This window comes from Peromyscus eremicus, chromosome 10 (genome assembly GCF_949786415.1).
Source record: "Peromyscus eremicus chromosome 10, PerEre_H2_v1, whole genome shotgun sequence".
Classification (NCBI taxonomy): domain Eukaryota; kingdom Metazoa; phylum Chordata; class Mammalia; order Rodentia; family Cricetidae; genus Peromyscus; species Peromyscus eremicus.
The window spans coordinates 65,206,129-65,232,366 of record NC_081426.1 but is presented as its reverse complement, the minus strand read 5'-3'; the positions used below and the strand labels follow the sequence as shown (position 1 = coordinate 65,232,366).

Below are 26,238 nucleotides of genomic sequence, written 5' to 3'. Positions count from 1 at the left end.
GATTGTGGAAGTGATAATGTTGTATAACTATGGACAGTGGAAGATTGGGGGTACCAGCCTTCTCCATCTCTCCCTTTTCAAAGTTCACATTTCAGCAAAGGAAATTCCATAGACATGTACCCATATTTAATTCATAAAAGATGTTTACCCTATAGTCCTTTCAAAGTAAATCTGTGAACTTTTAACTTAAACTTGGCAGTTCAGACAAATGTTTGGGGAGTCTTTCTTTCTTTCTTTCTTTCTTTCTTTCTTTCTTTCTTTCTTTCTTTTCCTGATTCTTTGAGACAGGGTTTCTCTGTGTTGTTTTGGTGCCTGTCCTGGATCTGTAGACCAGCCTGGCTCTGCCTTCTGAGTGCTGGGATTAAAGGCGTGCGCCACCAACCCTGCCTGGCAAGAGTGTTTCTTATAAGTATTGCTTATGATAGCAAAGAAGGAGGAGGAGGAGGAGAAAGAAAGGAAAGAAGAAAGGGAGGAAGGAAGGAAGGAAAACCACCTAGCTATCTATACAGGAAAAAGAATAAATGTATTGTTATCATAAAATAGAACACTACCTATACCCAATGAATTAATCCCACCATAGGACAAATAAAGTTATTTATATATATATATATATATATATATATATATATAATAGAACCCTATGCAGCCTTATCAGATGAGATTGGGCTGTACATTCCATGTGAATGAATCTCAAAAAGACGACTTTATGTTTAAAAAACATTAAAGTAAGTTGCTAACAATTTAGGTGGAATTAAAAACACAGACATAACAATATTGTCTAGGGTTCTATCATACGTAGTAACAATGTGGAGAGATACATGAAAACTAATTAAAAAAAAAAAAAACACCTTGGGATGGAGAGATGGCTCAGCAGTTAAAAATGTGTGCCGCTCTTGCAGAGGACCTGAGTTCAGGTCCCAGCACCCACATCGTTTGGCTCACGACTGCCTAGTGATTTAACACCTCTGGCCTGAAAAGGCACTTGTACTCAGTCGCACATATTCACATGCAGGCACACACGCATCACATAGTTAAAAATAAGATACATCTTTAAACAAACAAGCAAGCAAAAAATACCTTACTCGATGCTATGGCTTAAACATTAAGTGTCCCTGCAAGGCTCATGTGCTCAAACACTTGAACCCCAGATAGCGTTCTGGGAAATTGTGGGACATTTTGGACATGTAGCCTCACTGGCAGGTGAAGGGCTGTAAGGACAGGGCTTATGGTTTGTGTCCTCAGATGTTCCCAGATGTAGCAGATCACCACGCACGCTCTTGCCACCACATAAAGAGCCCCAGGCACTATGCCTCCGATGCCCTGAAACTGTGAGCTGAAACAAATCCTTCTTCCAGGTTGTTCTATGGGGCATCTTGTCCCAGCGTGAGGAGAGTAATTACGTGTGTACGCAAGTGTGTGTGCATGTTTGTATGCATGTGTGTGTGCATGTATATGTGTGATGGTTTTGTGTTCTAAAGTTCTAAATCTCTCCAGTTCTCTGTAACACTCCACTCAAAACACCTCTTTCACTGACAAAGCCTCCTACAATCTTTTTTCCTGCGTACAGCAGCCATGTTCACATCTACTATTTCTTGATCCTTCACAGATATTTCACTGAGAAACCGTGTGATGAAGCCATCCGCAGCCTCTCCAACTGCATCATCCTCCGCTCCATAGCATCTCAGCCCTGCAGGTCACTCTGATGCATCTCAAACACTATAAGCTGGCTCTCCCTCAATCCTTTACACACATTTCCTTTCGTAGCTGAATCACATCTAAATAACTGGCTTTTTTCGACTTTCAAGTCTCATCTCAAATGTCAGAGAAGCTTCTCCAGCCGTCCAGACTCTAGCTTCCATTCCACAGTCTTGCTTCCTAAAAAGCCAGCTGGCCTACAGCCAGAGTCTTTCTTCACTTGTTTTCATGAATACTGTCTTTATTTAGAACGCAAAGTGCGAGAGAGCAGAGATGTGTCCTGCTCCTCCCATGTGCCTCTGACACCGAGCACAGCAAGAGGCAGTCGATGAACACTTGCCATAAGAAAGCAAATGAATGAGCAAGCAATAGGTCAAGTGCAAACAATCCCTTCAGAAAGAGTTTGTGGCTGACGTCAGGCATCCTCTTCATATGGAGAGTGTATTGTAACAATAATAACTAACATGGAAAGAGCATCCAAAGTCGACAGCATCAGTGGTTTATTCCTATCTACTTAATAGGGAGTAGTTACTGGGTGAGGCCTGGGTTTGGTCTCTAACACTGCTTGGGAGTGAGAGGAGGAGAGAGGAGAGGAAGGGAGAAGAGGGGAGAGGAGAGGAGGGGAGAGGAGAGGAGGGGAGAGGAGAGGAGAGGAGAGGAGAGGAGGGGAGAGGAGAGGAGGGGAGAGGAGAGGAGGGGAGAGGAGAGGAGGGGAGAGGAGAGGAGAGGAGAGGAGGGGAGAGGAGAGGAGGGGAGAGGAGAGGAGGGGAGAGGAGAGGAGGGGAGAGGAGAGGAGGGGAGAGGAGAGGAGAGGAGAGGAGAGGAGAGGAGAGGAGGGGAGAGGAGAGGAGGGGAGAGGAGAGGAGGGGAGAGGAGAGGAGGGGAGAGGAGAGGAGGGGAGGAGGGGGAGGGGAGAGGAGGGAAGAGGAGAAGGAGGGGAGAGGAGAGGAGGGGAGAGGAGAGGAGGGGAGGAGAGGAGAGGAGAGGAGGGGAGGAGAGGAGAGAGGAGAGGAGGGGAGAGGAGAGGAGGGGAGAGGTGAGGAGGGGAGGAGAGGAGAGAGGAGGAGAGGAGGGGAGAGGAGAGGAGGGGAGGAGAGGAGAGAGGAGGAGAGGGGAGAGGAGGGGGAGGGGAGAGGAGGAGAGGGGAGAGGAGGGGGAGGGGAGAGGAGGGGAGAGGAGAGGAGGGGAGGGGAGAGGAGAGGAGGGGAGAGGAGAGGAGGGGAGAGGAGGGGAGGGGAGAGGAGAGGAGGGGAGAGGAGAGGAGGGGAGAGGAGAGGAGGGGAGGAGGGGGAGGGGAGAGGAGAGGAGGGGAGAGGAGGGGAGGGGAGAGGAGAGGAGGGGAGAGGAGAGGAGGGGAGAGGAGGGGAGGGGAGAGGAGGGGAGGAGGGGGAGGGGAGAGGAGGGGAGAGGAGAGGAGGGGAGGGGAGGGGAAAGGAGAATCAGAGAAACATGGACCACAGTCTCCTTCCTCAGTTTATCTTTTTATTTAATATGAAGACATTTTTCCTGGTAGTACAGATCACTGAAATTCAGCAATAACTCTCAAATTCTATGTTATCTCAAACTGTCACTCTGGCTGCTCTAGGAAATGCAATTATCTTTTTACCAGAATGGATGGAAAACACAGCATTGCAGTGACTTACCCTTGCTTCTGTCTCTTTCTAGAAGAGCAGAGAACATCTAGACATTTAAAATTACAAAAAGCAAAGGACACTAAAACATCCACAGAATGCCAGTATACAAGATATACATAATTTATAAAAATCAAGATTTGTTTCTCAGATTTTCCTTAAATCAGAGACTCTCATATTCATATCTTTAGCAGTCTCCATCAAATACAAAATACTCTCTTCTTTTATAATTTAATATTAAATCATGAATGGGAAGATAACTCTACATATCAAAATCAGGAGCAAGTGGTCATTATTACCTAGGTCTACACTGACTCAGAATTCAACTTCCTAAATCATCCCATTTTATGATCAGCCTAAGAGAAAAAGGAATGGGACCCAAGGTCTTAAAGTCACCGCATCCAGGCCGAGCATTAAGTCAAAACAGTGACACACAGAGAGCAACAGAAAGAAGCAGTGGGGTGAAAGCACAGCCTACACGGTGGGAAAGAATCTTCGTCAGCTCTACATCTGATAGAGGTTTAGCATCTATAATACATAAAGAACTCAAAACTACCTAAACAACCAAAACTCAACTGCCCCAGCAATACACAAGCTAATGAAGCAAACAAATCATTCCCTTCAAAGGAACAAATATACATGGCTAATAAATATAAGGAAAATCACTGAACATCTGTAGCCATCAGGAAAACACAAATTAAAGCTATGTGGTGACGATGACAACCGTCCAGAAAAATAAACGGCCACAAATGTGGAAAATGGCTAACCTTTAGGGACAGCTCATCAGAATGTGAAGCATTCCACCTACCGTGGAAGTCAGTGTAGAGGCTCCTCAAGACACTAAAACCATGGGGCTGTTCAGTAGTTAAGAACACTTACTGTTCTAACAGAGGACCTGGGTTTGATTCCCAGTACCCATGTGTAGGCTCATCACCATTGATAACTCCAGTTCCAGGGGATCTGAAGCCCCTTTCCGACCTCCGTGAGCACCAACCACACACATAGTGCACATACATACACACAGGCAAAATACATACCCAAAATAAAGGTGACTACATCCACACCAACTAAACCACAAGCACCATATAATCAGGCTATACCACTCCTGAGTCTCCTACCTAAAGGGATCTAAGTTAACATACCACAGAGATATTTTGCTACAGTATTCACAATAGCCAATACTTGAAATCAACCAAGATGCCCACCAATAGATTATCCAGTAAAGAAAACACAGCACAAATACACAACAGAGTTTTACTGAGCCACAGAGAAGAGTGAGATGGTGTTATCTGCATGGGAATGGATGCAAGTGCAGACCACTATGTTAAGTGAAATAAGCTACTCTCGGAAAAACAAGTGTCACTCACTTTCCCTCGTAATCTAATTATATACCTATATGTAATATGAAAGCAGAAGGCGGGGCTGTGTGGGAGAAGAAGTTATCTAGAAGAAAAAACAGGAAGAAAAAAATGAGTAATGGTAGTAAATATGTACATGATAAGTATGTATGTAAATTTCACTTTAAATGCTAAGAAAAAAATTAACAAAAAGGAAAAAAATGGAAAATGCCCAAACACTGTCAAAGGTTTCCAAACAGAATGGAGTTGTGCAATATTTTATATATATGTGTGTGTGTGTGTGTGTGTGTGTGTGTGTGTATGTATGTGTGTGTGTACACAATATACATGTATATGTACACACACACACACATAAAGTAAAACTTACCCCTTGGCCTAGTTTCTTCTCATAGGTTCTGTGCCGTAGTCCTAATCCTAATAACCCCACACCAACCAGCAGCCACAAAACTAAACAAAAAGAAGAAAGGATTGTTAAAAAGACACTAAAACTTTTAAATAACTTTTCAAAATTATATCTTTTGACCAAGGAGTCTCTGTGGGACATGGATACGTTACCCATACTTTAAAAGCAGGCTTTTGAAGAATATTCCCTAAGAACGTTCCAAGAGCAGTGAGTGTAAAGTAAGAATTAACTACAAAATACACAAGAAAAGATATTTTTGCGGGTACCACATGGCAGAAAAAGATGTCCTGAAGCACCAAGCACACGGAGACCGTAGATGTCAGAAATTTGAGAATCAGAATACAAAGTGAGTGTGCCTGGTGTGTTTAAAAACAAGAGAGCATGCCAACGTGTGGCTGGGGAATGTAAGGCTAAAAACAGAACAATCAGGGAAGTTTGCGAAGAAATAAAGCAGATTTTTAGAAATAAAGACATAGGGGCAGAGCAATGGACCAGCGGTTAAGAACACTGGACCCAGGTTTGATTCACAGCGCATGGCAGCTTACAACTGTCTATCATTCCAGCTCCAGGGGATCTGACAGCCCCTTCTGGCCTCCACGGGCACCAGGCATGCAAATGGTACACAGACGTACGTGCTGGCGAACACTCACACCCACAAAATAAAATAAATTTGTTAAGCTAGAAATAAAAATATATAATTTAATGGGTGAGAAAAAATTCAATGAGCAAGGTACAGAGCAGGTTAGACGGAGCTTCAAGGGGAATGAATGCAAAAGGCCGCACCGAGGAAGGGGGCCAGCAAGACGGCTCAGCAGGTAACGGCACATGCTGCCAAGACAGAGGACCTGGGTTTGATCCCCAGCACCGACCTGATGGACCAAAAGAACAGACTCTCTTAAGCCGGCCTCTGACCTCATACACATGCCCTGCCCCCTACATACACACTGAATGAATGAATGAATGAATGAATGAATATGCATTTTTTTAATCCAAAGGAAAAAAACAGAGGCAGGAAAAATGAGAGTACTTAAAAACAGAAATAACAGAAGGTCCACTACAACCAGTTGGCATCAAAAAGGAAGGAGAAGAGAGAATGAGGAAACAGCTGAGAAAAGACCTTGTTGAGGACGTCCCATAGCTATGAGACTCAGGAGTCTTCAGAGTGGAAGAACCCAAAGACTCCCAAGCAGGGTGAGGACAAACTCCACCCCCAGGCACATCACAGTGAAGCTGTGACTGCCAAATGCACTGAGAAAAATCTCAATTTAAATAAGATTTTCCCAGGCTATGATGAGACATCCGTGATGGGTTTCATATAATGGTGCGACTTTTCGTGACATAGCACTCAGAAATACTTTGAAGAAAAGTTTGAATATATAGTTGCAACTGTTGTCTCTTTTTACAATAATAGTTTGTCTCCTTTGGTAAAGTTTCAAACTTTTAAGGGTATAAACCAGTGTTCACATGTCTTTGTATTCTACATAACAGTCACCTAATCAGCACATTGCATACATTCACTGAATATTTATGTGATTCAGTTCACTTAAAATGAATCAGATATTAGATGACAAGCTTATTTCATGTGTGAGTCTATAGTTTATCAACATACTAATGTTAACATGTTTAATCTTCCAAAGCAGGAAAGAGTTAAGAGATGGAATAGATGGTCTCAACTATCAGAAGAAAACATCTTGGAAATTCTACCTGATAAATTTTCTGTTAGAAGTGAATACAACCATATAGGGTATTTATGGTTGAAATGCCACAATATCAGGGATTTGCTTAAATGTGTTTCTGTAGTTGAGATTTTTCTTTGGGCCACCAACCAGTTCCCAAATAACGACATGGAGACTTCTTATTAATTATGAATGCTCGGCCTTAGCTTAGGCTTGTCTCAGTAGCTCTTTTAACTTAATTTAATCTGTTTCTATTCCTCTATGTTTTGCCTTGGGGATTTTTACCTTTTTTCATTCTGTATGTCCTACTTTCCTGCTTCCTCCATGTCTGTCTGTCTGGCCCCTGACATCTCCCTGTTGTCTCCTTTCTTCACAAGCCTAAATTTCTCCCCCTACTTACTCTCTCTTCCCGGAAGTTCTGCTATACCTCTTCACTCGTTATTGGCCATCCAGCTTTTTATTAGACCAATCAGGTGCCTTAGGCAGGCAAGGTAAAATAGCAACACATCTTTACATAATTTAAAAAATGCAACACATCTTTACATGGTTAAACAAATATTCTGCAACATAAACAAATGCCACACATCTTTACATAGTTAAACAAATCCAACACATCTTTGCATAGTCAAACAAATATTCTGCAAAATGTTTCAACAAACCAAAAAAAGTCAGGAAGAAAACAAAGACAACTGGCAGCAGAGGGTTGTTGCAGCCAAGTGAAGGGCACAGCAGGCTTCATGGCACTCTTAAATTTCATAGTGGAAAATGTATACAACATGAGCCAGGCATGGTGGCATACACCTCTAATCCCAGCACTGGGGAGGCAGAGATAGGAGGATCTCTGTGAATTCAGGAAGATCTCTGTGAATTCATGGCCAGCCTGGTCTACATAGTGAGTTTCAGGACAGTCAGAACTATATAAAAAGACCTGTCTCGAGCTGGGCAGTAGGGATGGCGCATGCCTTTAATCCCAGCACTCAGGAGGCGGAGGCAGGTGGAGGATCTCTGTGAGTTTGAGGCCAGCCTAGTCTACAGATCGAGTTCCAGAATAGCCAGAGCTACAGAGAAACCCTGTCTTGAAATGCAAACAAACAAACAAAAGATCCTGTGTTACAAAAAACAAAGAAAAAGAAAAAGGAAGGAAGGAAGAAAGAAAGGAAGGAAGGAAGGAAGGAAGGAAGGAAGGAAGGAAGGAAGGAGAAAAATAAAGAAATAAATAAAATGTATATACCAAACATTTTAAAGGTAAGTAAAACTATACTTACTAAGTTTCATATACTTTTCAGTCTTTCTTAAAAGCACTTTAGGACTATTTTTTGTTTGAAGAAGAAAGTTAAGGTTTTTCTTAGGTCCAAACAACATACTCAATCCAATAATTACCATTATGGTGCCTGTTGAAAGAGAAAAAAAAGAGAGAGATGGGGTGTAACTCAGTGGCAAAGTGCTTGCCTAGCATTCATGAGGCCCTGGGTTCAATACTGAGTATCATAAAAAAAAAATAATTCTTTTTAAAAACAATGGTGTGACTGAGGCTGGAAGGATGGCTTAGTGGTTGAGAGCACTCGTTGCTTTTGCAGAGAATAGTATGAAGAAATCTAGCTGGCACTCAACTGGAAGCTGAGAACTACAGCAACAACCTGCCCACAAGCTATGCCCACTGGTTTAATAGTGGCATGGATGTCGTGGGAGAAACCAACTACATTTTTTAAAAATCTGATTTAGTCCCACTCAATGAAATGAAACCCATACCTGACACTTTCTGAGGCCAAGAACCTGAAACTAGACAGGTCATGGGCCCTAGGGGAAAACCTACTACTGTTATTCTGCTAAACGGTCATAGCAATCAAATGGCTCCTAATGACATACTGATACATCCATGATCAGTAGCTCACTCAGCCCTCATCATAGAAGCTTCTTCTTGTGGAAGATGTTAATTAACACAGAGACCCACAACTGGACAATGTATAGAGAATGAGAGACTTCCCAGTGCTCAGCCCTAAAAGGTCGTCTTTATCACAACTTCCCCTGAAGGCTCAGGACGATGCAGAACAGGGGGCAGAAGTATTGTAAGAGGATGCTCCAAGGAAACATTGCTTCCAGGCACAGCAGAACTCACAGAGACTGTGAAAGCACACACAAGACCCAGCACAGGTTCAAACCAGACAAAAATCCCAGCATAGAAATAGGGAAGGAGACAGAAAGTCCCACAACTCACCAAGAAGCTACTTGCAATTAATATCTGCTGGGAGAGAGAAAATCAGCTTTCCTCAATGGAGTGACACTGGGTATATCACACATATGCTTAGTAGTGATTGGCTAACACAAATCAACTCTCCATGCTCTTATGTGCACCTTTTTATTTTGTTTGTTTCAATAGAGAGAAAGGATGTGAAGTTGGGTAGGTAGAGAGGTGGGGGAAGACCTTGGAGGAGTTGGAAAAGGGGAAGGAATATGATCAAAATATATTGTACAGAATTCTCAAAGAACACATAACCACATTCTGCAGAAAGCTCCTCAACATTGCCCACGTTCCTGGCCTTGTTACTATATTGCTCTTCTTACTAAAGAAAGTTCTCATTTGTATGAGGCGGAAATAAAGCGTGGTTTCACAGGTCTGTGAGTAGGAAGAACAAACTAACAAAGCTCATCGTTCATAGCGCCCCAAAGAAACGAAGGTAGGCGTGGCACAGCTCTTACATTCACTCCCGTCCTCCACCTGGCAAAACCCTGAGCAAGCCGGAGTGAGAAAAGAGCAGGACACTGGAGAGAGCAGAGCCTGAGAGAGTAGACCCACCTGAAAGAAACCACAAGAATTAGGAAGTTTACAAAGCCAGGCACCTGCAGAGAAAATGTGGGAACCTGGGCACAAAGTCCCCCGCCCCCAACCAAGAAGCTATTTGTAATTGATACCTGCAGGGAGAGGGAAAAATCCCTTTTCCTCAGTAGAGTGACACTGGGTATATCAACCAGACTCCAGAGTAGGTCCCAGGCCTGGGGTAGTTGGCCAACACAGATCGGACTCTGTGGAGACCTACAGCGGTTTCCTAGTGAGATCTGAGCTTGCTTTACCCAGCAGGGCTGCATGAGGGGGGTGACCAGGTGTGTGGAAGGGTCTGCACTTGGCTGTGAGGCATGCTTGGATCTAGCAAGGGAAAGGTCTTTTGCCCTGCTCCATGGCATTGTTATAAAAAGCCCTTTTGAAGAGACAGAAGGGGCGGGTGGATTTTGATTCAGGTCCTCCTGAAGCTATCTTGTGTTTCTGTCTGTCTCCTCTCCTCTCTGCCAGCTATCTTTCTGTCTAAAAGTTTCTTATTCCTCTCTCCTCCTCATAGGAACCCTTTAAAAGATGGGAGATGGCCTCCCACAGGACTCCCTGGGTTTTTTTTTTTTTTTTTTTTTGTGCGTTATTTGTTTCTTGGTTGGTTTGTTTTAATAAAGAGAAAGAATGTGATGTTAGGTGGGTAGAGAGGTGGGGAAAGATTTGGGAGGAGCTGGGGTCAGGGCTCTATGTTCCTCTAAGGAGGTAAAAGCTCCAGCCAAGATGGGAAATAGGGAATTCTCAAAGGCTGTTTTTCAAAGATCCTGCTTCACTTCACAGTGAGTCTTTCAGAGCAGCCTGTTCTGACAGAAGTGTAGCTTGTGGGGTAGGAAGGTGGCCGTGAGATGCAGTGGTGGCTGGAGAACTGTGGTGGACTGTGGGTGGAAGCCACCTCTGTCCCATCAGGCACTCCCCTAAGGATTTGTTCTATCCATGTAAGCTCCCTTCCCTCATTCCAGGGAAGTTCCCTGTGGGGAGGAACACTGAGGACTTTTCATCTCCAGCACCCAGCATTATGCCAGGAACATAGCACAGACACAATAATTTTTATGAGAGTAATGAACAAGTATAAAACCCAAAGCATGAACGAGCCAGAACTGCTGAATCTCTATCAACACCATTGCCTCCCCGTTTCCTTAGGCTTTGTTGAAAAGGACTCGACACACTCTACTTCAGTTTTAGAGTGGTAGCCCGTTCTAATGGCTCACACCTGTAATCTCAGCAATTTAGAGACTGAGGCAGAAGGATTCCCATGAGTTCAAGGTTAGCCTGATCAACAGAGTGAGTTCCAGGCCAGCCTAGGCTACAAAGTAAGACTCTGTCACAAAAGGAAAGAGAGAGATTGACATTGTTGATTTTCTATATACCTGCTACAAATTAGTAACTTCCTTTTTTCAGAAAAATAACTTTAAAAATATTTTTGAAATACGCTTTGAACATTTAATTTTGTAACACTAAGATTTACACATAGGCTTTCTTATGGTTTACACATTTTTTCTCAACTAACTCATTTTATTTGCTTGTTTATTTGAGGCATAGTCTTACTATGTAGCCTTAGCCAAGCTGGAACTCAGTATACAGACTAGGCTGGCCTAGAACTCACAGAGATCCACCTGCCTCTGCTTCCAAAAGGCTGGCATTAAAGGTGTGTACCACCACACCTGGCAAACTAATTCATTTTAAAGGGCAGTGGAGTAATAAGCATTGTAGAAGTGCACTTAATTTGAGAAACAAATGATGAAATTTATTTTTCACTATAATTTAGCCATCCTTCTGGGCTTTCTTTACCTAGAGTCTATCTATTTATTTCCAGAAGTCATATAAGATGCGAAGTCCTGGCCAGTCTTCAGGAACTCGGATCAGTTTCTTTAACTGGATCTGTTAACAGGTACTCACCCAAAAGCACATCAGATCTTTCTCTAGCATAGACACCTCCAGGGACAAACTTAAAAGCTGTGCACCAGGCACAGAAAAATATCTCTAAAAGATAAATGGCCATGCCAGTGGCCATGGTCTCCCCAGGGTGTGTCCCTGAGTTCACAAGGTGTCCAAGTACTTGAGGCCACATGGAGCCCGTGAAGACCGCCAATCCACATCCAGAAACTGCTGCTGCCCACGTGCGCAGGTAAAGGAGACCCACGGCCGAAGCTGCTCCTGTTTGTAAGAAACAAAAAGAAAAAGAAAGAGCAGGAGTCGGGCAAGAGAGCAGCAAAGCCCATGGCATGACCGGTTCCCAGTGGCTGAGAGCTGGAAAGGACCTCAGGAGACCGCTGGTTGATCTCAACGCCCAGCAAACCAAAGCACAGCAGCGGAACGTGGTCTGCTCACAGCCACAGCCTGGCACTGGCAGTCCTAGAGGGAGACCGTGCATCAAATCTCAGGCCGGTGCTTGATCTTTGGGAAGGGGTTGGGCGCTGCAGTAGCCAGCCTTACAATCTTCCCAGTAATAGAAACTGAAATTATTTGTAGAATTAGAAATATGTTCCTTAAATACAACCATCCAGACACAAGACAGCAGAAAACATAGGGTCCGTGTGGTTTCCAGAACATTCCTGCTAAGGCACTTTCTAAGTAATTACTGCTCATTTAAGTGCTATCTGGAAGTATATACACTGGCTTCTCCAGCCACACACACCCAAGAGAGGACACAGCGAAGATCCCAGAGACAGATCCATTGCTGGAGCAACTCTACACTCTGTCCACTGGTTTTCCAGAGCCTGCCAGGTCAGGATGGTGCATTCTCCCTGGTCCATGGCAGGCAGTTACCTAATGCTGAACCAACTCTAAGGTCATGTAACTTTCCTCCCAATTCCTGTGAAATCAGCTTTGATCCACCCATACCAGATCTTACATAGACAATATATTGCTATGGGATATCTTTCTGTATGCTGTGAATATGTGTTCCTCTGACTGGTTGAGAAATAAAGCTGCATTGGCCTATGGCAGGGAAGGATGGAGCCAGGCAGGAAAATCCAAGAGAGACAGTGGGAGGAGAAAGGAGAGCAGAGGAGATGCAAGCTGGCCACCCAAGGAGCTGCAAGATGACAGCAGACTGGTAACGCCACAGCCATATGGCAAAACAGATGAATAGGAATGGGTTAATTTAAAATGAAAGAGCTAGCTAGCAAGAAGCCTGCCATAGGCCATACAGTTGGTAATTAATATAAGCCTCTGAATGATTGTAAGCGGCTGAGGGGCGAGGGACCGTGGGTCTGAGTGGGAACGGAGGAGGAATGCGGGACCAAGGGGCCAGACAGGACTGGAGAAACCTTCCGGCTACAATATATATGATATCTGTAGCAGACACTTCACTGTTGGGGGCAATGACATTGCATCTGCAGTTCCACATACCTGTCACCCACCAGGCTAAGCCAGCATCACGAAGCCACGACGAGCCTGAAAGCATCAACCCACCTGCCAAGCCCAGCAGAACCGCACCTCTGTAAATAAACGAAAATAAAAAGCAAAATAAATGAATCACTCGAACACAGATCAGAAATCTATCCACTGCCTCGAGTTCTATCCGTCCACATCACATTGTGGATGTGAAACCGTCAGGCTAATGAGAGCCACTGGGAACCAGTACACAGAACACTCAAGGAGGGCTGGTGGTGTGGTTCAGTGAAAGGGGACTTGCCTAGCATGCAGACCCTGGAGTTCATATACAGTGCCAAAAATGAAATAAAGCAACATAGAACGTTGAAGTCGCAAATGGTCTAACATCTGTAGTCGTTCATGGTCAGTGCAGACACAACAACTGAATTCTCGACTCTTCAGTTACAGCTCATAGCAGCCACCTGACTTTCCAAATGACTGTTCCAAAGACCAAAGGAAAAGTCATTGGCAATGTCTGTTGTGGAGCTTTCCTTTTATTTTTTTTTTAATTCTATCTCAGTACTGCTTTTTATCTAGTGTCTTCTTTGCTAAAAATAAGTGACAGATTGGCAGTTTTATTTATTTTTAACTACCACGAGCTATTTCATTGTTTTGTTATTTTTATGAAAACTTCGCAGGAGGAGAATCCAAGGTGGGCTGGAAAGATGTCTCAGCAGTTAAGGACACTTGTCACTCTTGCAGAGGACTTGGGTTTGTTTCCCAGAACCCACAAGGAGGCTCACGGACATCTGTAACTGCATCTTCTGGCATCAGGCACACATATGTTGCACAGATGAACATGTAGGCAAAACGCTCATATACATTTTTAAAAAATAATAATTGACATAAACGTCAGTGGGAAATCCATTAGCAATGGGAGCTACAACATAGTATTGCTCACGTAGTTGAAATCTAATGTCAAACCCAGCACTTGCTACACACCAAGCTCTGCTTTAGGGCTGTCACTTGTGTTGTTATCCACTTAATCCTCTTAGGTTTATGAGGAAAACAATACCATTCTGCCCATCAGCAGAGGAGAACGTAGGAAGAGTCTTGGTTCCCAATGACGCTGTGATCTATCCCAACAAACATCCAATGCCGTCATCCGAGGGGCCGAGAAGAATGACCAGTAGATGTCATGCCTTCCCTTCCACAGGTAAGGGACTCCTCATGCTTCCCACACAGGAATGTAGGGACTACTTCCTCTGTTCCCCTCAACTTTCCCACAATCCTCTAGTACAGAGCAGACACCCTTCTGGCTCCTCCCCGTAGCTAACAAGGCTGAACTCACCCAAATGGGTTAGGATCAGGACCTGGATGAGGATGACCACTCACTGCCCATCTGGAAACAATGGAGACCTCTCCAAAGATCCAGTGAGTGAGGAACACGATGCTCCCAAAGGCGGCACCCGGCAACAGCCAGCTAGATCGAGAGGCCATGCCCTTGGTGACCTCACTGGGCTTCTTCCCCTCAGAGTTACTGTAGTCACCATCTAGAATTTAAAAAAAAAAAAAAAAAAGGGAAGAAAAGTAAAAGATGTGCAGCCTCTGTTTTTACTGGAGGAGTCTCGGTGGCTGGAAATGGTCCATGGCTTCAATAAGCTTTCTGTAGGGGAGTGGAGATTGTAGCTATCAGAAGTTGAATGTGCCAGAGCTCATCAACGAAAGGGATCATTTCTGGCTAGCTATGGGGTGGTGTAAGGGAAAGCAGGTAGAACTGACAGACAAAACTGCAAAAAGCTACTAAATTCATGTGCAGGTGACAGAATGAGAGAAATATGGGCGGAAAAAGGAGAATGTTATCTTGAGAGAACAAGCATTATCCAACTCGAATATAACATCCTAGCACCAAAGGCTGCTTTCTCATGAAAGAACAGGGTCTCATTGAACACTCTAAGTACCCAAATCATGACTGTGTGTCGATGAACCTCGGCTGTGTGGGCCCCTTTACAGGACTCACTTCATCTTTACTGATGTCTGAGGTCTGCTGTGTTACCAATCCCATTAGATTGGTTAGACAGGTTAGAATCCAATTCCAGAGAGATCAACTAACTGGTCCAAGAACACACAGCCAGTGAAGAGAAACTGACACCACACTAAGGCTGCGTGCCTCCTTAACTAAGTGTTATGCTGGCCCGCCCGTTCCTGAGTGCTGTTTAACTAGAGACTCTCATCAAAGCCTCAACTTCACACACGAAATCGAGGCCATAGGAGGAAAGGTTGGCCGGCGAATGTCTTTGTACCCACACAAAGAGCCTACTGGAGAGATGCTTCGCAACTCTGTGAAGGCTTCCACAGGACAGAAGGCAGCCCTGGGGCCTGCCTCTGGGACTGGCGGCCTGATTTTACTGAGAAGAAGAAAGTTATTATGACACAAGCAAGGTCAGAGGAAGGAGCGGGCCAAAAGCTATGGGGAGGGGAAGAGGTGGGAGTGGGCGGTGAGGACAGAGAGAGGTCAAGGATCAACCTGAGAGTCCAGAGAGGAGTCATCTAAGCTGGATCATTGAATGAAAGGTAGTCAGCTGGGTGTCTCCAGGCTCCTCGGACCCAACACATCTTCAAATAGAAAGTCAAATAACACTTGTGTTCAGATACCTGAAGGGTGTGAGGTTTGGAAATAATGACACAGGGCAGATGGATGCTGAGAAAGGAGACTCCCATCCCATCCAAGCAGAGAAATGGAGAAGAAGACAGAGCTGAACTGAGTTGAAGTACAGGATCTGCTCGAGCCCCATATGGACACACGGGCACATCCCGTCCATGGTTCCCTCATTACTTTCTGCCGTGTATGCACTGCCAAGGAACCGGGACCGTCTGCCTACGTAACAACCCATTGTCTGTGTCCGTTACTGCTCAACAGGAGGGAAAGTTGAAATGGAGCTACAGTGCAGAAAGCTGTTTTTACAAGTTGTCTTTGGGCTAGGGGTTGAGCTTAGTTGGCAGAGTGCTTGCCTGGCATGAATGGGGTTCTGGGTTTGGTTCCCAGCACCACCAAAGAGAAAACGCTTTTTCAGTTGTGAACAGGGAGAGACAGATGCCACCAAAGACAAGATCCCTAGACAAACTGACCATACCCTTACCTGTGCCAATGCGGTCAAACACAGCTATGGCACTCAAGGCCAATATCACTCTGTTGGGCATCTGATAACTCCAAATCGGGTTTAATGATGTGTACCATATGCGGAGGACAACAAGAAGCATGTGTCCCAAAATGAATCCCCAGATTCTGAGGTACCTGGAAGTGAAAATAGTTTATTGAAGACTTGAAGTGTGGATCCAATGTACTACATCCTCTACGGATTTCTTTAACAGAATGTGGATCTGCAATTGTGTTGCTGGTAATCTTCAGTGATGTCCTTGACTTGGCCTTTGTAGAGTCCAGTACCTAGGCAACTTATAATAATTTTTCCAACAAAATATTTTGATTAATTATTTGGGAATTCCATATAATGCACCTCAGTCACACTTGCTTCCCATTCCTCCCAGGTCCACCTTCCCACCCTGGTGCTCTCCTCCCATGCTGTGGAATAACCCTTTTGTACGCTGGGAAGATGTGTTACTCTGTTTGTTTGTTTGTTTGTTTGTTTGTTTGTTTGTTTGTGGTTTTTTGAGACAGGATTTCTCTGTGTAGTTTTGAAGTTTCTCTTAGAAATTACCCTGTAGGTCAGGCTAGCCTCGAACTCACAAAGATCCACCTGTCTCTCCCTCCCTAGTGCTGGGATTAAAGGCGTGCACCACTACCACCCAGCTACTCTCATTGTTAATAGAGAGCTGACTGGCCAATAGTGAGGCAGGAGGAAATGAGGCAGGAAAGCCAAACTGAGAGGAGAAAGAAGGATGGAGTCACAGGAGTCACCAGGAGATGTGGTGAGAAGCAAGATGAACATGCTGTGCTGAAAAAAGATGCCCCACATGGTAGAGCACAGATAAGAAATATGGGTTAATTTAAGTTGTAAGCGCTGGTTAGTAACAAGCCTACGCTATTGGCCAAGCATTTATAATTAATATTAACTCTCTCTGGGGAGCCAGTAGTTTTGACGAAAAACTCCACCTACACTCCCTCCCCCACAAAAAACCACCAAGACCAACTTCTGTTGCCCATGTAACCAGTGAGATTGTTGTAGTTTAGTTAAAAATGGCAGAAGGGTGATCTTGGTGGGTTGGAGCCAAGGGGCACCACAGAGTCACGCCATACAACAAACTCATGTGGGAGATTTATTGGAGGGAAAGAGAATGGGGAGAGAAGGGGATGCAGAGTCGGCCTCTAGAGATGAGAAGCAGCAAGAAGAAAAGGGAGGTGGGCAGGGGCCTCCCTTTTATAACGGGACATAGCACATGCGGAGAGAGACTACATAGCAATGCAGCAGATGTTGTATTCTGAGGACCCTGAGGTGGCCAACGTACCTGCCTGAATACTGATAAGCTCCTGCACACAGGCGGTGTTCTTAGTGGCTGCATGTGAGGACCCTGTGCAAGCCAGTGTAGTGCCTGAATGCTAGAAAGCACATGTGCACGGGGAGTGACTATGGTTGGTGACACACCCTGCCAGGTCCCCAAGGGGCAGGCCAGTGTAATGCCTGAATGCTAACAGAGATGCCTTACCAAATTAAGGCACTTGCTGCCAAACCTGGCTACCTGAGTTCAATACCCTGGGACCCACATGGTGAAAGAAGAGAACCATCTACTAAAAGCTGTCCTCTGGACTCCACACATGCATGTACACACACACACACACACACACACACACACACACACACACACACACACGCTAAATAAAAATTTAGAAAATAAATAAATCTAATTGTCAAAATGTTTAAACTTTATGGGGACTGGAAATATAGCAAAATAGCAGGGAGAATACCAAATACACTCAATGCCTGGGTTCGGGCCCTAGTACCAAGAAAACAAAATAAGATTGACGCCAAGTATTTGCACCTTCACTTTTTGCAAAGGGAAGGGGACTTTCACAAGGTCCCGTGATAGGGAAATCTGCACTGAAACTCATGGTCAGAACTTCCCTCTGGGAACTGGTTGGACCTGTTTGTCTATAGGTACGGAAGACGTGAGTCATACCTCTGCAATCCACTTCCTGACCACCAGCTCACAGTCTGCACTATCAGTGAAGAAGATACGCCAAGTGCCAGGACCACCAACCGAAGCTTGGCATTCGGAGCCTCAAAGGAGGCTATGCTGCCTACAGACAGAGAAAAGAGAAAGGAGCTGGCAAGCATGCCCTGGCACCTGACCATCAGCATTTGATAGGCATTGTGTCGGGTACGATCTTTACCTTAAAGAGGACAGAATTAACAGATACCCGTACACCTACTTAATTTGTGTTCATTCAGGTAGGATTCTCACATAAGGCTCATCATGTTAGAGTATACACCTTCATAGTTTTTTGGCACATTCACAAAGTTGTCAACTATCCCCACTAATTCCAGAACATTCTCTCTACCCCCAAAAGGATTCCCCTCTCATTAGCATCCCTCCTCTCCCACCCCACACCCCTAGCAATCACTAACTGGTCTCCATGGATTTTTTTTTTTCCTATCTGGGGAATTTCACATCAGTAGAATCTTACAGTATGTGGCCCTTCGTGGTTGGCTTCTTTCTCTCAGCCTACTGCTTTCAAGGTATATCTATATTGTAGCCTAGGTTAGCCCTTCACTCTTTCATAGCTAAATAATATTCCACTGCATAAATAAACTCTATTTTGCTTATCCATTGGTCAGGTGATAGGCACTTGGTTGCTTCTATGTCTGGATTTTCGTGAATAACATCGCTATGAACACGTGTACCCAAGTTGCTATGTGAACATATGCTTGCATTTTTCTAGAGTATATGACAAGGTGTGAAGCTCTGCTTAATATCCGAGAAGGCCCTGCCAGTTTCCCAGAGCATCTATGCCACTTTACATTTCTTGCATTTCCATCAACAGCAAAGGAAAATTCGATGGCTCCACATTTTTTGCCAGCATTTGGCATTGTCTGTCTTTTTTTTTTTTTATTTTAGCTGTCTGGATGACGCAGAGTGCAAATTAGTTTCATAGTTAATTGTCTGGTGATTGATTTAAACACCGGAGGTGCCAGAGGTGAGCTTGCATATAACAGTCGGGAGGTTCAAAGCAAACTGTGGCCCAGGGCAGCCTCTGCAGAGCATCAGCTGTGCCCAGCAGTCACCAGGGGCAGCAGCACTCGGCAGAGGTGGCCTCTTCCTCCTCAACTGAGTGACTTCCTGTCTACCCATTTCTACAGTTCTTCCGCTCAGGGATCTGGGTTTCATGAAGGAAGGTGGTTAGCGGACGTGACACCAGGAGGGTCATAACTAGCTGTTGTGATGGGTAACCCTGGTAGTCAGTGTCACAGGATCCACCATCACCTAGGAAAAGAACTCCAAGGCATGGCTGTGAGGGTATTTCTAGGGTGGATTAACTGTCGGAAAGACTCACCTTCCCGTGACCAGGTGTCTCACCTTCCTTGTCCTGGTGGATTGTGTCCCCACACTGTGAGCCGAAACAAACCTCCCTTCCCTTAGGCTGCCTTGTCAGGTATTTTGACAGGGCAACAAGGGGACACAAAGATTGTACCCACACTTACTGTCCTGTGCATAACACACAGAGAAAATCCTGTGTCACATAGTGTCACAGAGAAAATCCTGCTGTAGAAGCCAACTTGGAATGTGATGAGAAACCAAGTCTTGAGAGGCTAAGGTCACGTGACTCACATACAGACAACAAAAGCCAGCTGCAATTCCAATCCAGCAGTCACTGCAGACAGTACCCGGGTGGGCGGCAGCTTCCTTTCCATCCCCCACAGCTGACCGTTTCTGATGGACACCATCCTTGTAAAGAAAGGTGTCCAGGAGCCTTCCCCACTTCTGCTTCTGAACCCTAGCTCTAAGAATACGAGCTCGACACCCTGATAAGGAACCTCCGAACTCCCTGCACTGTGTTCTGCCTTCTTTAAGGACAGGGAGAGCCAAGGGCTGGTCTGCTCTCCTAAGGACTCCAAACACCGCTCCTGAAAAGGTGACATGTCAACTTCCAGACAGATCTGCCCAGTGTAGCTCACCAACCAATGCTGTAAGGAAAGTCCAGCTGGCTGCGACAGCAGAGTAAGAGGTCTGGACTTTCAGCTACAGCTCCGAGCAGATTTGAGCTCATATTTTTCCTTTTTAAATCTATTAAGAATACTCCCTTTCTGTAGCTGTGTAATAGTCCAAGTTTCACAATCATTGATTATTTAACCAATCCCTTAGAGATGACATTTGGGTCATTTCTGTACTAGCTGTATAACTATCCCTGCAATAATTCATATGTTCAACATATCGTGTATATGTGGATGTTTCTACAGGACACAGACCTCGACGTGGGGCCACTGGGGCAAACGCTCTGTGCTGCTAAACCGATCTCCTTAAAGTGTGTGCTGCTACATACACCCGCCAGCCATGCATGAGCACCTGCTGTCCCATCCTTACAACACAGTGTTGTATTTTTTTCTCCGCCAATCCACTTGGGAAGCCATAAATACCTATGCATCATTTGTGCTATGTGAGGTTCGTTATTTTTACATTTTTATTACGTTTATTATGTGTGTGAGTGTGTGAGCATATGCCTGCTCACGCCAGTGAGTGCTGTGCGCAGAGGTGAAAGGCCAACTTCTTCCCACCATGTGGGACGCAGGGATAGAATTTAGGTCATCAGGCTTGACAGCAAATGCCCTTACCTACTGAATCATTTTGATGGCCCAATTTTACTGTATTTTAAAGAACTGATTATACTTCCTTTCCAGGGACTGCAGACATCTGCTGGCTTTCTAGTTCATTCTTTGGTCTTTTATTTTTGGTTCATTGAAACTGTGTGGGAATCGGCCCTTTGAGGAGCAGCATTTCAAATAGTCTTCACCCACTGTTTGGCCGCCTGCTGGGATTGTTTCGGATACATAATTCTCATTTCTTGTGCAGTACTACTGGGCCGCTTTTCTCACCATTTCTAAGTCTTATCACGGTTGTCCTGTCCTCCAGGGCACCTTTCCACTCCTTATTCCAGCGAATTTTAGATTTTTCCAGTTGGGCAGAGATGTTAAGGAGAGAAAAATAAAAAGGATTGACACTGTATAGTTTTCCAATTTCACTACATTTTTCCCTGAGGGGATAGATAGTAAGGAAAAGAAACTGGTGATTTTTGAAAGTTAACCGTGCCCCACACAATGAACAGTCTACACCGTTTTGCTTTTGACTGACAGAAGGATCTCAGACCCTCAGATCTTACCGACAGTGACGATCCTCAGCAGAGAGAGCGTCCACTTCTGACTTACGAGTTTCCAGAATGGAGGAACTATTAAGAGTATCGGGGAGAGAAAGGCCACGCCAAACAATTCCAGCCCCGTGAGCTCCAGCGTTTGCAGGGGGAAGTAATAGATCATGGGTCCCAGCCCGTGGTAGAGAGACCAAGAGACGTAGCCTAGGAAAGACATTTAAGAGAGAATGTGACTTGGCATCGTTCCTGCTGGCGACCTGCCACCCCAATCTGCTCTGGATTTCCTATCTCTGGCTTCCGCTGGGTGTTGGTAGCAGACTCCTTCCCCTACCCAGCAGGCAGGGTGGAGAATGCCTGGTGTGAGTCCGCCATCGTCTCTTGTTCGCTCCCATAGTCACGTAGTCATGCAACCATGTCTATACCTGCAGATAATCCCAAGTAAGATGTCAAAGGCTGGACCATCTGAGCTGACACTGGCTTCCCGTCACGACTCTGATAAAATCCTCTCACCTAATTTGGCCCATACATATGTAGTGAGAAATAGCATAAAGCTAAAGAAGTAACATTCCCTCCACCTACCCCAACCTACACCCCTAACGCCCCATCTTTAGGCAACAGACCTTTTCTTGTGAGTACACCATCCTAAACCAGCCTTTATTGGGCAGGGCCGGAGAGTGGAACAGATCTGAAGGCAGAGTCTCCTCTGTGGGCACAGGCTGTGTGTGATTATCTTAGGCAGTAATGATAATTAAGGCTGTGGCACTTGCCATGTACCAAGTTGGTTGGTTGGTTGGTTTTTCGGGACAGGGTTTCTCTGTGTAACAGCCCTAGCTGTCTCGGAACTGGCTTTGTAGACCAGGCTGGCCTCAAAATCACAGAAATCCTGCCTCTGCCTCCCGAGTGCTGGAATTAAAGGTGTGCGTAGGCTTGAGCTGAGTTTTAACCAGTTGCCTTGCTCCTCATACAACCCATGTCCTGTGGATGGTTGTATACACCTTATACTCTCTCTTACTGAAGCCTAAACCATTGCGGCACAACGAAACAACAGAAACTCCCGAGGAAAGTTTAGTGATTGTCTGGCGTGCCCGAGCAGTAAATGTCCCCGGGAGCTAAATTCCCAGCAGCCTGCCTCCGAGGATGCTGCTCACCAGCGCACTTAACTTTCTCCCGTCCCTTCTCAGCCTCACGTCGTTAATCTGCAGAAATCACACCACCTCACAGTTCTCAGAGTTAAGATCAAGCCTCCCAGAGGAACTCAGTGTGAGTCACTTCACACCTCCCAATTTACAAGGCACAGAGGGAGGCAGAAAAATGAGTTTCAGTCTCTCCGGAGAACAAGTTGTTCTCAGAAACTCTCGCTCTCAGGAGCGCGCCTTCCACAGGACAGAAGCTGGCTTGCTTCAAAATGAACTGCAAGACCTAGCTATTTCCCAAAAGTTTCCCCGGGAACTCAGGAGTTTAAGTATACATCTCCCTCAGAGTCAGAACACTAAATCCTCAGTACTTCGTGCAAAACTGCTAAAGGAGCCCAGGAGATTAGGCACAGACGCTTTTTTATTTTTTTTACCAACACGCTAGTATACTCGCAGCTACCAAGACCACTTGAGCAGGGGGCAAGGCCAAAGACAGAAGTTACCCCGGATGCTCTTTTCTTGGGAAAGCTAAGTCCAGTAAAACTGTATTGAGGTAAACTAAATAAAGGTCACGGTCCGGGGCTGCACGAGATCAACGCAGAGAACGCTCCATGCAACGCCAGGGCGGCGTGGGAGCTGCTGAACCCCGGCCTGGGACCCTCCATCCGAATCTGCTCTTCCTCCCTCCCTCCCGTCCAGGGCTCGATAAGCATCTCCACTCCCGGCGCCGGACCTCTTCTGCCGGCTCTGCCGCCCCGGCGGGGAACGAGCCCAGTCAGCGTGCGCCAGGACCGCCTCGACTTACCCAGAAGGGTCTCCAGGACGATTGCTCTCCACAGGTCTGGCATCGCTGCGGCCACCCGGCAAGCCTCGAGGACCGTCCCTCGGCGCGCTCCGCGCTCACTTCGGGGTCCGCCCGGCCTGCCCGCTCTGTGTCCCCGGGTGGCTCCCGGGTCTGAGACGGCCGCAGGAGCCCAGGCAGGGTGCGCCGCCTCCTGCCTGGCACACCTGGGCGCCGCCCCGCCCGACGCCACCTGAGTTTCCAGCGCTGCTAGGGACGCGCCACCCCCGTGCAACCTGCGCGCTCCAAACCCGCCATGCATCCCAAACCAAATCCGCTGGTCCCCATACCACCTCCATCCCATGAGAGAATGTCTGGAAGATGGAGCTGTTGCGGGGAGGGGGAGGGGGGGTTGGGGGAGACCCTGGAGGAAGGGAACAACCCAGATCCAGATTGGTGATGCCATCGTTTCGTATGAGCCCACCTGGGGCTGGGGACGCAGAGCCCTTGGTAGGGGAGTTGCCTCGCATGCACCAAACCTTGGCCTATTCTCTGTGCTTTATAGACTGGGTGTGGTGGTTTAGACCTGAAATCCCCGCATTTAGGAGATGGAGTCCAGAGAATCACGGGTTCAAGGTCATCCTCCGCTTTGTTGGTAAGCTAATATTAGGCTCCCAGATGCTGCAGCTTGAGTCTGAGAAGAGAGTTGGAAACCCACTCCCAAGCAGGGAGCAGTGTGAACCTCCACCTTCTTTAGACCAAAGTGACTCCATGCCAGCCATCTGACCTCTCTCTCTCTCTCTCTCTCTCTCTCTCTCTCTCTCTCTCTCTCTCTCTCTCTCTCTAGCTTTGGTAGTAAACACAACTTAGGAACTGTCAGTTGCATTCTGGGAAAAAAAAACGGAAGTGGGAGAAGTTCCAAATAATGGAGCAGGTGAAGTATGATGGGGTGCCTAAAATTTAAAAGAGAAATAGCTCCAAATGGCCACTGTTGCAAGTCCACAGCAGCCTTGGACTAGGGACTACTACTCGCTTATGAACACACAGAGATAGCTGGATAAATTCACGGAATAAATAGCACCTCCAGAAACCTCCAGGACAGTTCACTACCACATGGATAAAGCTGAACCCCTACTTCACACCATATACAAAAGCCAATTTATACAGGCTCAAAGACTGTAGTTGTTTGGATAAGAATGCCCCCCACAGGCACGGGTATTTGAATGTTTGGTTACCTGTTGGTGGCGCTGTTTGGGAGATGGTACAGTCTTACTGAAGGAAATCCGTCACCAGGGGTGGGCTCTGAGCGCTCATAGTCTCTCCCCAGTTCCAGATTGCTCTCTCTGTTTGAAGTTTTCTGTTGAAGACATGATCTCTGGGTTTTCTGTTCTGGCTTCCCTGCCATGGCTCCTCCTTCAAGATGAACTCTCACTCTGGAACTATAAGCCCAAATGCTAAACACTTCCTTGTAAGTTTCCCTTTCCATGGTCACAGCAACAAAAACACACCTCATACAAAGATCAAAAAGTAGATCAAACTGTGAATCCTTTTAGAGAAACAAAAAGAAAGCGAATTCTCCTAGTTTTTCACTTTCAGGCAGCAGATTCTCAGTTCAGCGTCAGAGGTACAAGAGACAAGAGAGAAATGATACATGAATCGGATGTCCTCTGTGGGTAAAAGCTTTTAGCCAGGTACAGCAGTGCGCACCTGTGGTGGAGAGGTAGCTAGGGAGGCTGAAGGGGAGATCATCAGCCCAGGAGGTCCAGGCTGACCTTTGCAACAAAGTAAACCTTTATCTCAAAAATAAATAAAAATAATCAACAAAAAAAATAAGAAATATTTTTTCTTCAAAGGATTGAAAAGAGGACCGGTAATAGGGCTCAGTGGGTAAAGGTTCTTGCCAGTCAGCTTGCCCACCTGAGGCCATCTTTGGGGCCCACATCATAGAAGTGGAAAACTGACTCTTACAAGTTGTTCTCTGACCTCTACATTCATGCTGTGGCATAAGTCCTCTCTCTCTCTCTCTCTCTCTCTCTCTCTCTCTCTCTCTCTCTCTCTCTCTCTCTCTCACACACACACACACACACACACACACATACACACACATGCACACATAACAGATATAATAAGATATCTTTGAAGAAAGTAAAAAGAGAACTGAGTGTATCTTAATGATAAAGCTTGTCCTTGGCATACCCCAGGTCCTGAGTTCAAACCCCAGCAAGTACACACACAGACACACCTGGGGCCGGGGGGTGGATAACCAAGAAGGGAGAAAATGTCTCTAGGCTCTGTGTGTTCCAGTTGTCTAGTTCCGTCTCTTCTGGCAGAGGTGTTTCCCTGCATCCCCCTTCTGTCTCACTGAAAGCTGTCTGTGGGTTGTCTTACTCCGGATATTTTGCATAGATAGACTCATACCGTGAGCATGTGGCTTCCACCTCTAGTCAGAAGTCCTTGGGCAGTGTAGTGAAAATATGATGCCATTTTAGAAAAGCTGTTGATTTTGATGGCTTTGTCAGCTAGGAAACAAACAGGGAGTTGGATGATCTCTTTCCATCCTTCCATGCTGACTTCTTAGAATCCTGCATAAAGACGGTGTCCCTTAGAAAACAGGCGATGGACTAGGTCAAGTTTTCCTCAAGGGTGTAATTTTGGCAGTCTGTAAACGTGTACATCGCTCCCAGGGCAGCGATTCCGAATGAGCCGTGCCTCTGTTGCAGCATGGGAAATGGCCAGCACCTGGCTAGCAAAGGCTGAGCTCTCTCCCCTGCAACTCTGCCCAGGGGTGGGCTCAAGGTCCTCTTCAGTAATGGCTGGATTCATAGCTAGGCAGGGGGGGTGTTAGTAAGCCATAAAAAGAAATGAGACACTGGTACATGCTCCAACAAGGATGAGTCTGGAAAGCATCACACTACCTAAGGGTAGGAAGCCACACATGTGATTGCCTGGGCTCACTTATACGAACTATCTAGAGCAGGGAACCCCAGAAGGGCAGAAAGCACCGTGGTGGTAACTGGGATCTATGAAAGGGGGAGACTGGGAAGTAACTGCTTAATAGAGAAGGCTTTTCTTTTAGGGGGTGATGAAAATGTTTTGGAGTTAGACTGTGGT

The 26,238-nt window shown here is 45.8% G+C and overlaps 1 protein-coding gene across 3 annotated transcripts in view; it reads right to left on the bottom strand.

Annotated features, from left to right (window-relative positions):
• Window positions 1-23,341, bottom strand: part of Cwh43 (cell wall biogenesis 43 C-terminal homolog) — a 52,052-nt gene extending 28,711 nt beyond the window's left edge. The window contains exons 1-9 of one of the 3 annotated variants that reach the window (XM_059275989.1): window positions 23,152-23,341; window positions 21,226-21,417; window positions 18,030-18,150; window positions 16,037-16,191; window positions 14,248-14,449; window positions 12,933-13,021; window positions 11,478-11,735; window positions 8,029-8,154; window positions 5,052-5,131 (exon numbers count right to left, since the gene is read on the bottom strand). In XM_059275989.1, the coding sequence (XP_059131972.1) occupies window positions 5,052-5,131; window positions 8,029-8,154; window positions 11,478-11,735; window positions 12,933-13,021; window positions 14,248-14,449; window positions 16,037-16,191; window positions 18,030-18,150; window positions 21,226-21,417; window positions 23,152-23,194 (1,266 nt within the window). In that variant the 5' untranslated portion in view covers window positions 23,195-23,341. Of the gene's footprint in view, window positions 1-5,051; window positions 5,132-8,028; window positions 8,155-11,477; window positions 11,736-12,932; window positions 13,022-14,247; window positions 14,450-16,036; window positions 16,192-18,029; window positions 18,151-21,225; window positions 21,418-21,833; window positions 21,942-23,151 lie in introns of those variants that run through there. The other 2 variants (XM_059275987.1, XM_059275988.1) reach the window with 2 other exon arrangements.
• Between the last annotated feature and the right edge of the window lie 2,897 nt (window positions 23,342-26,238).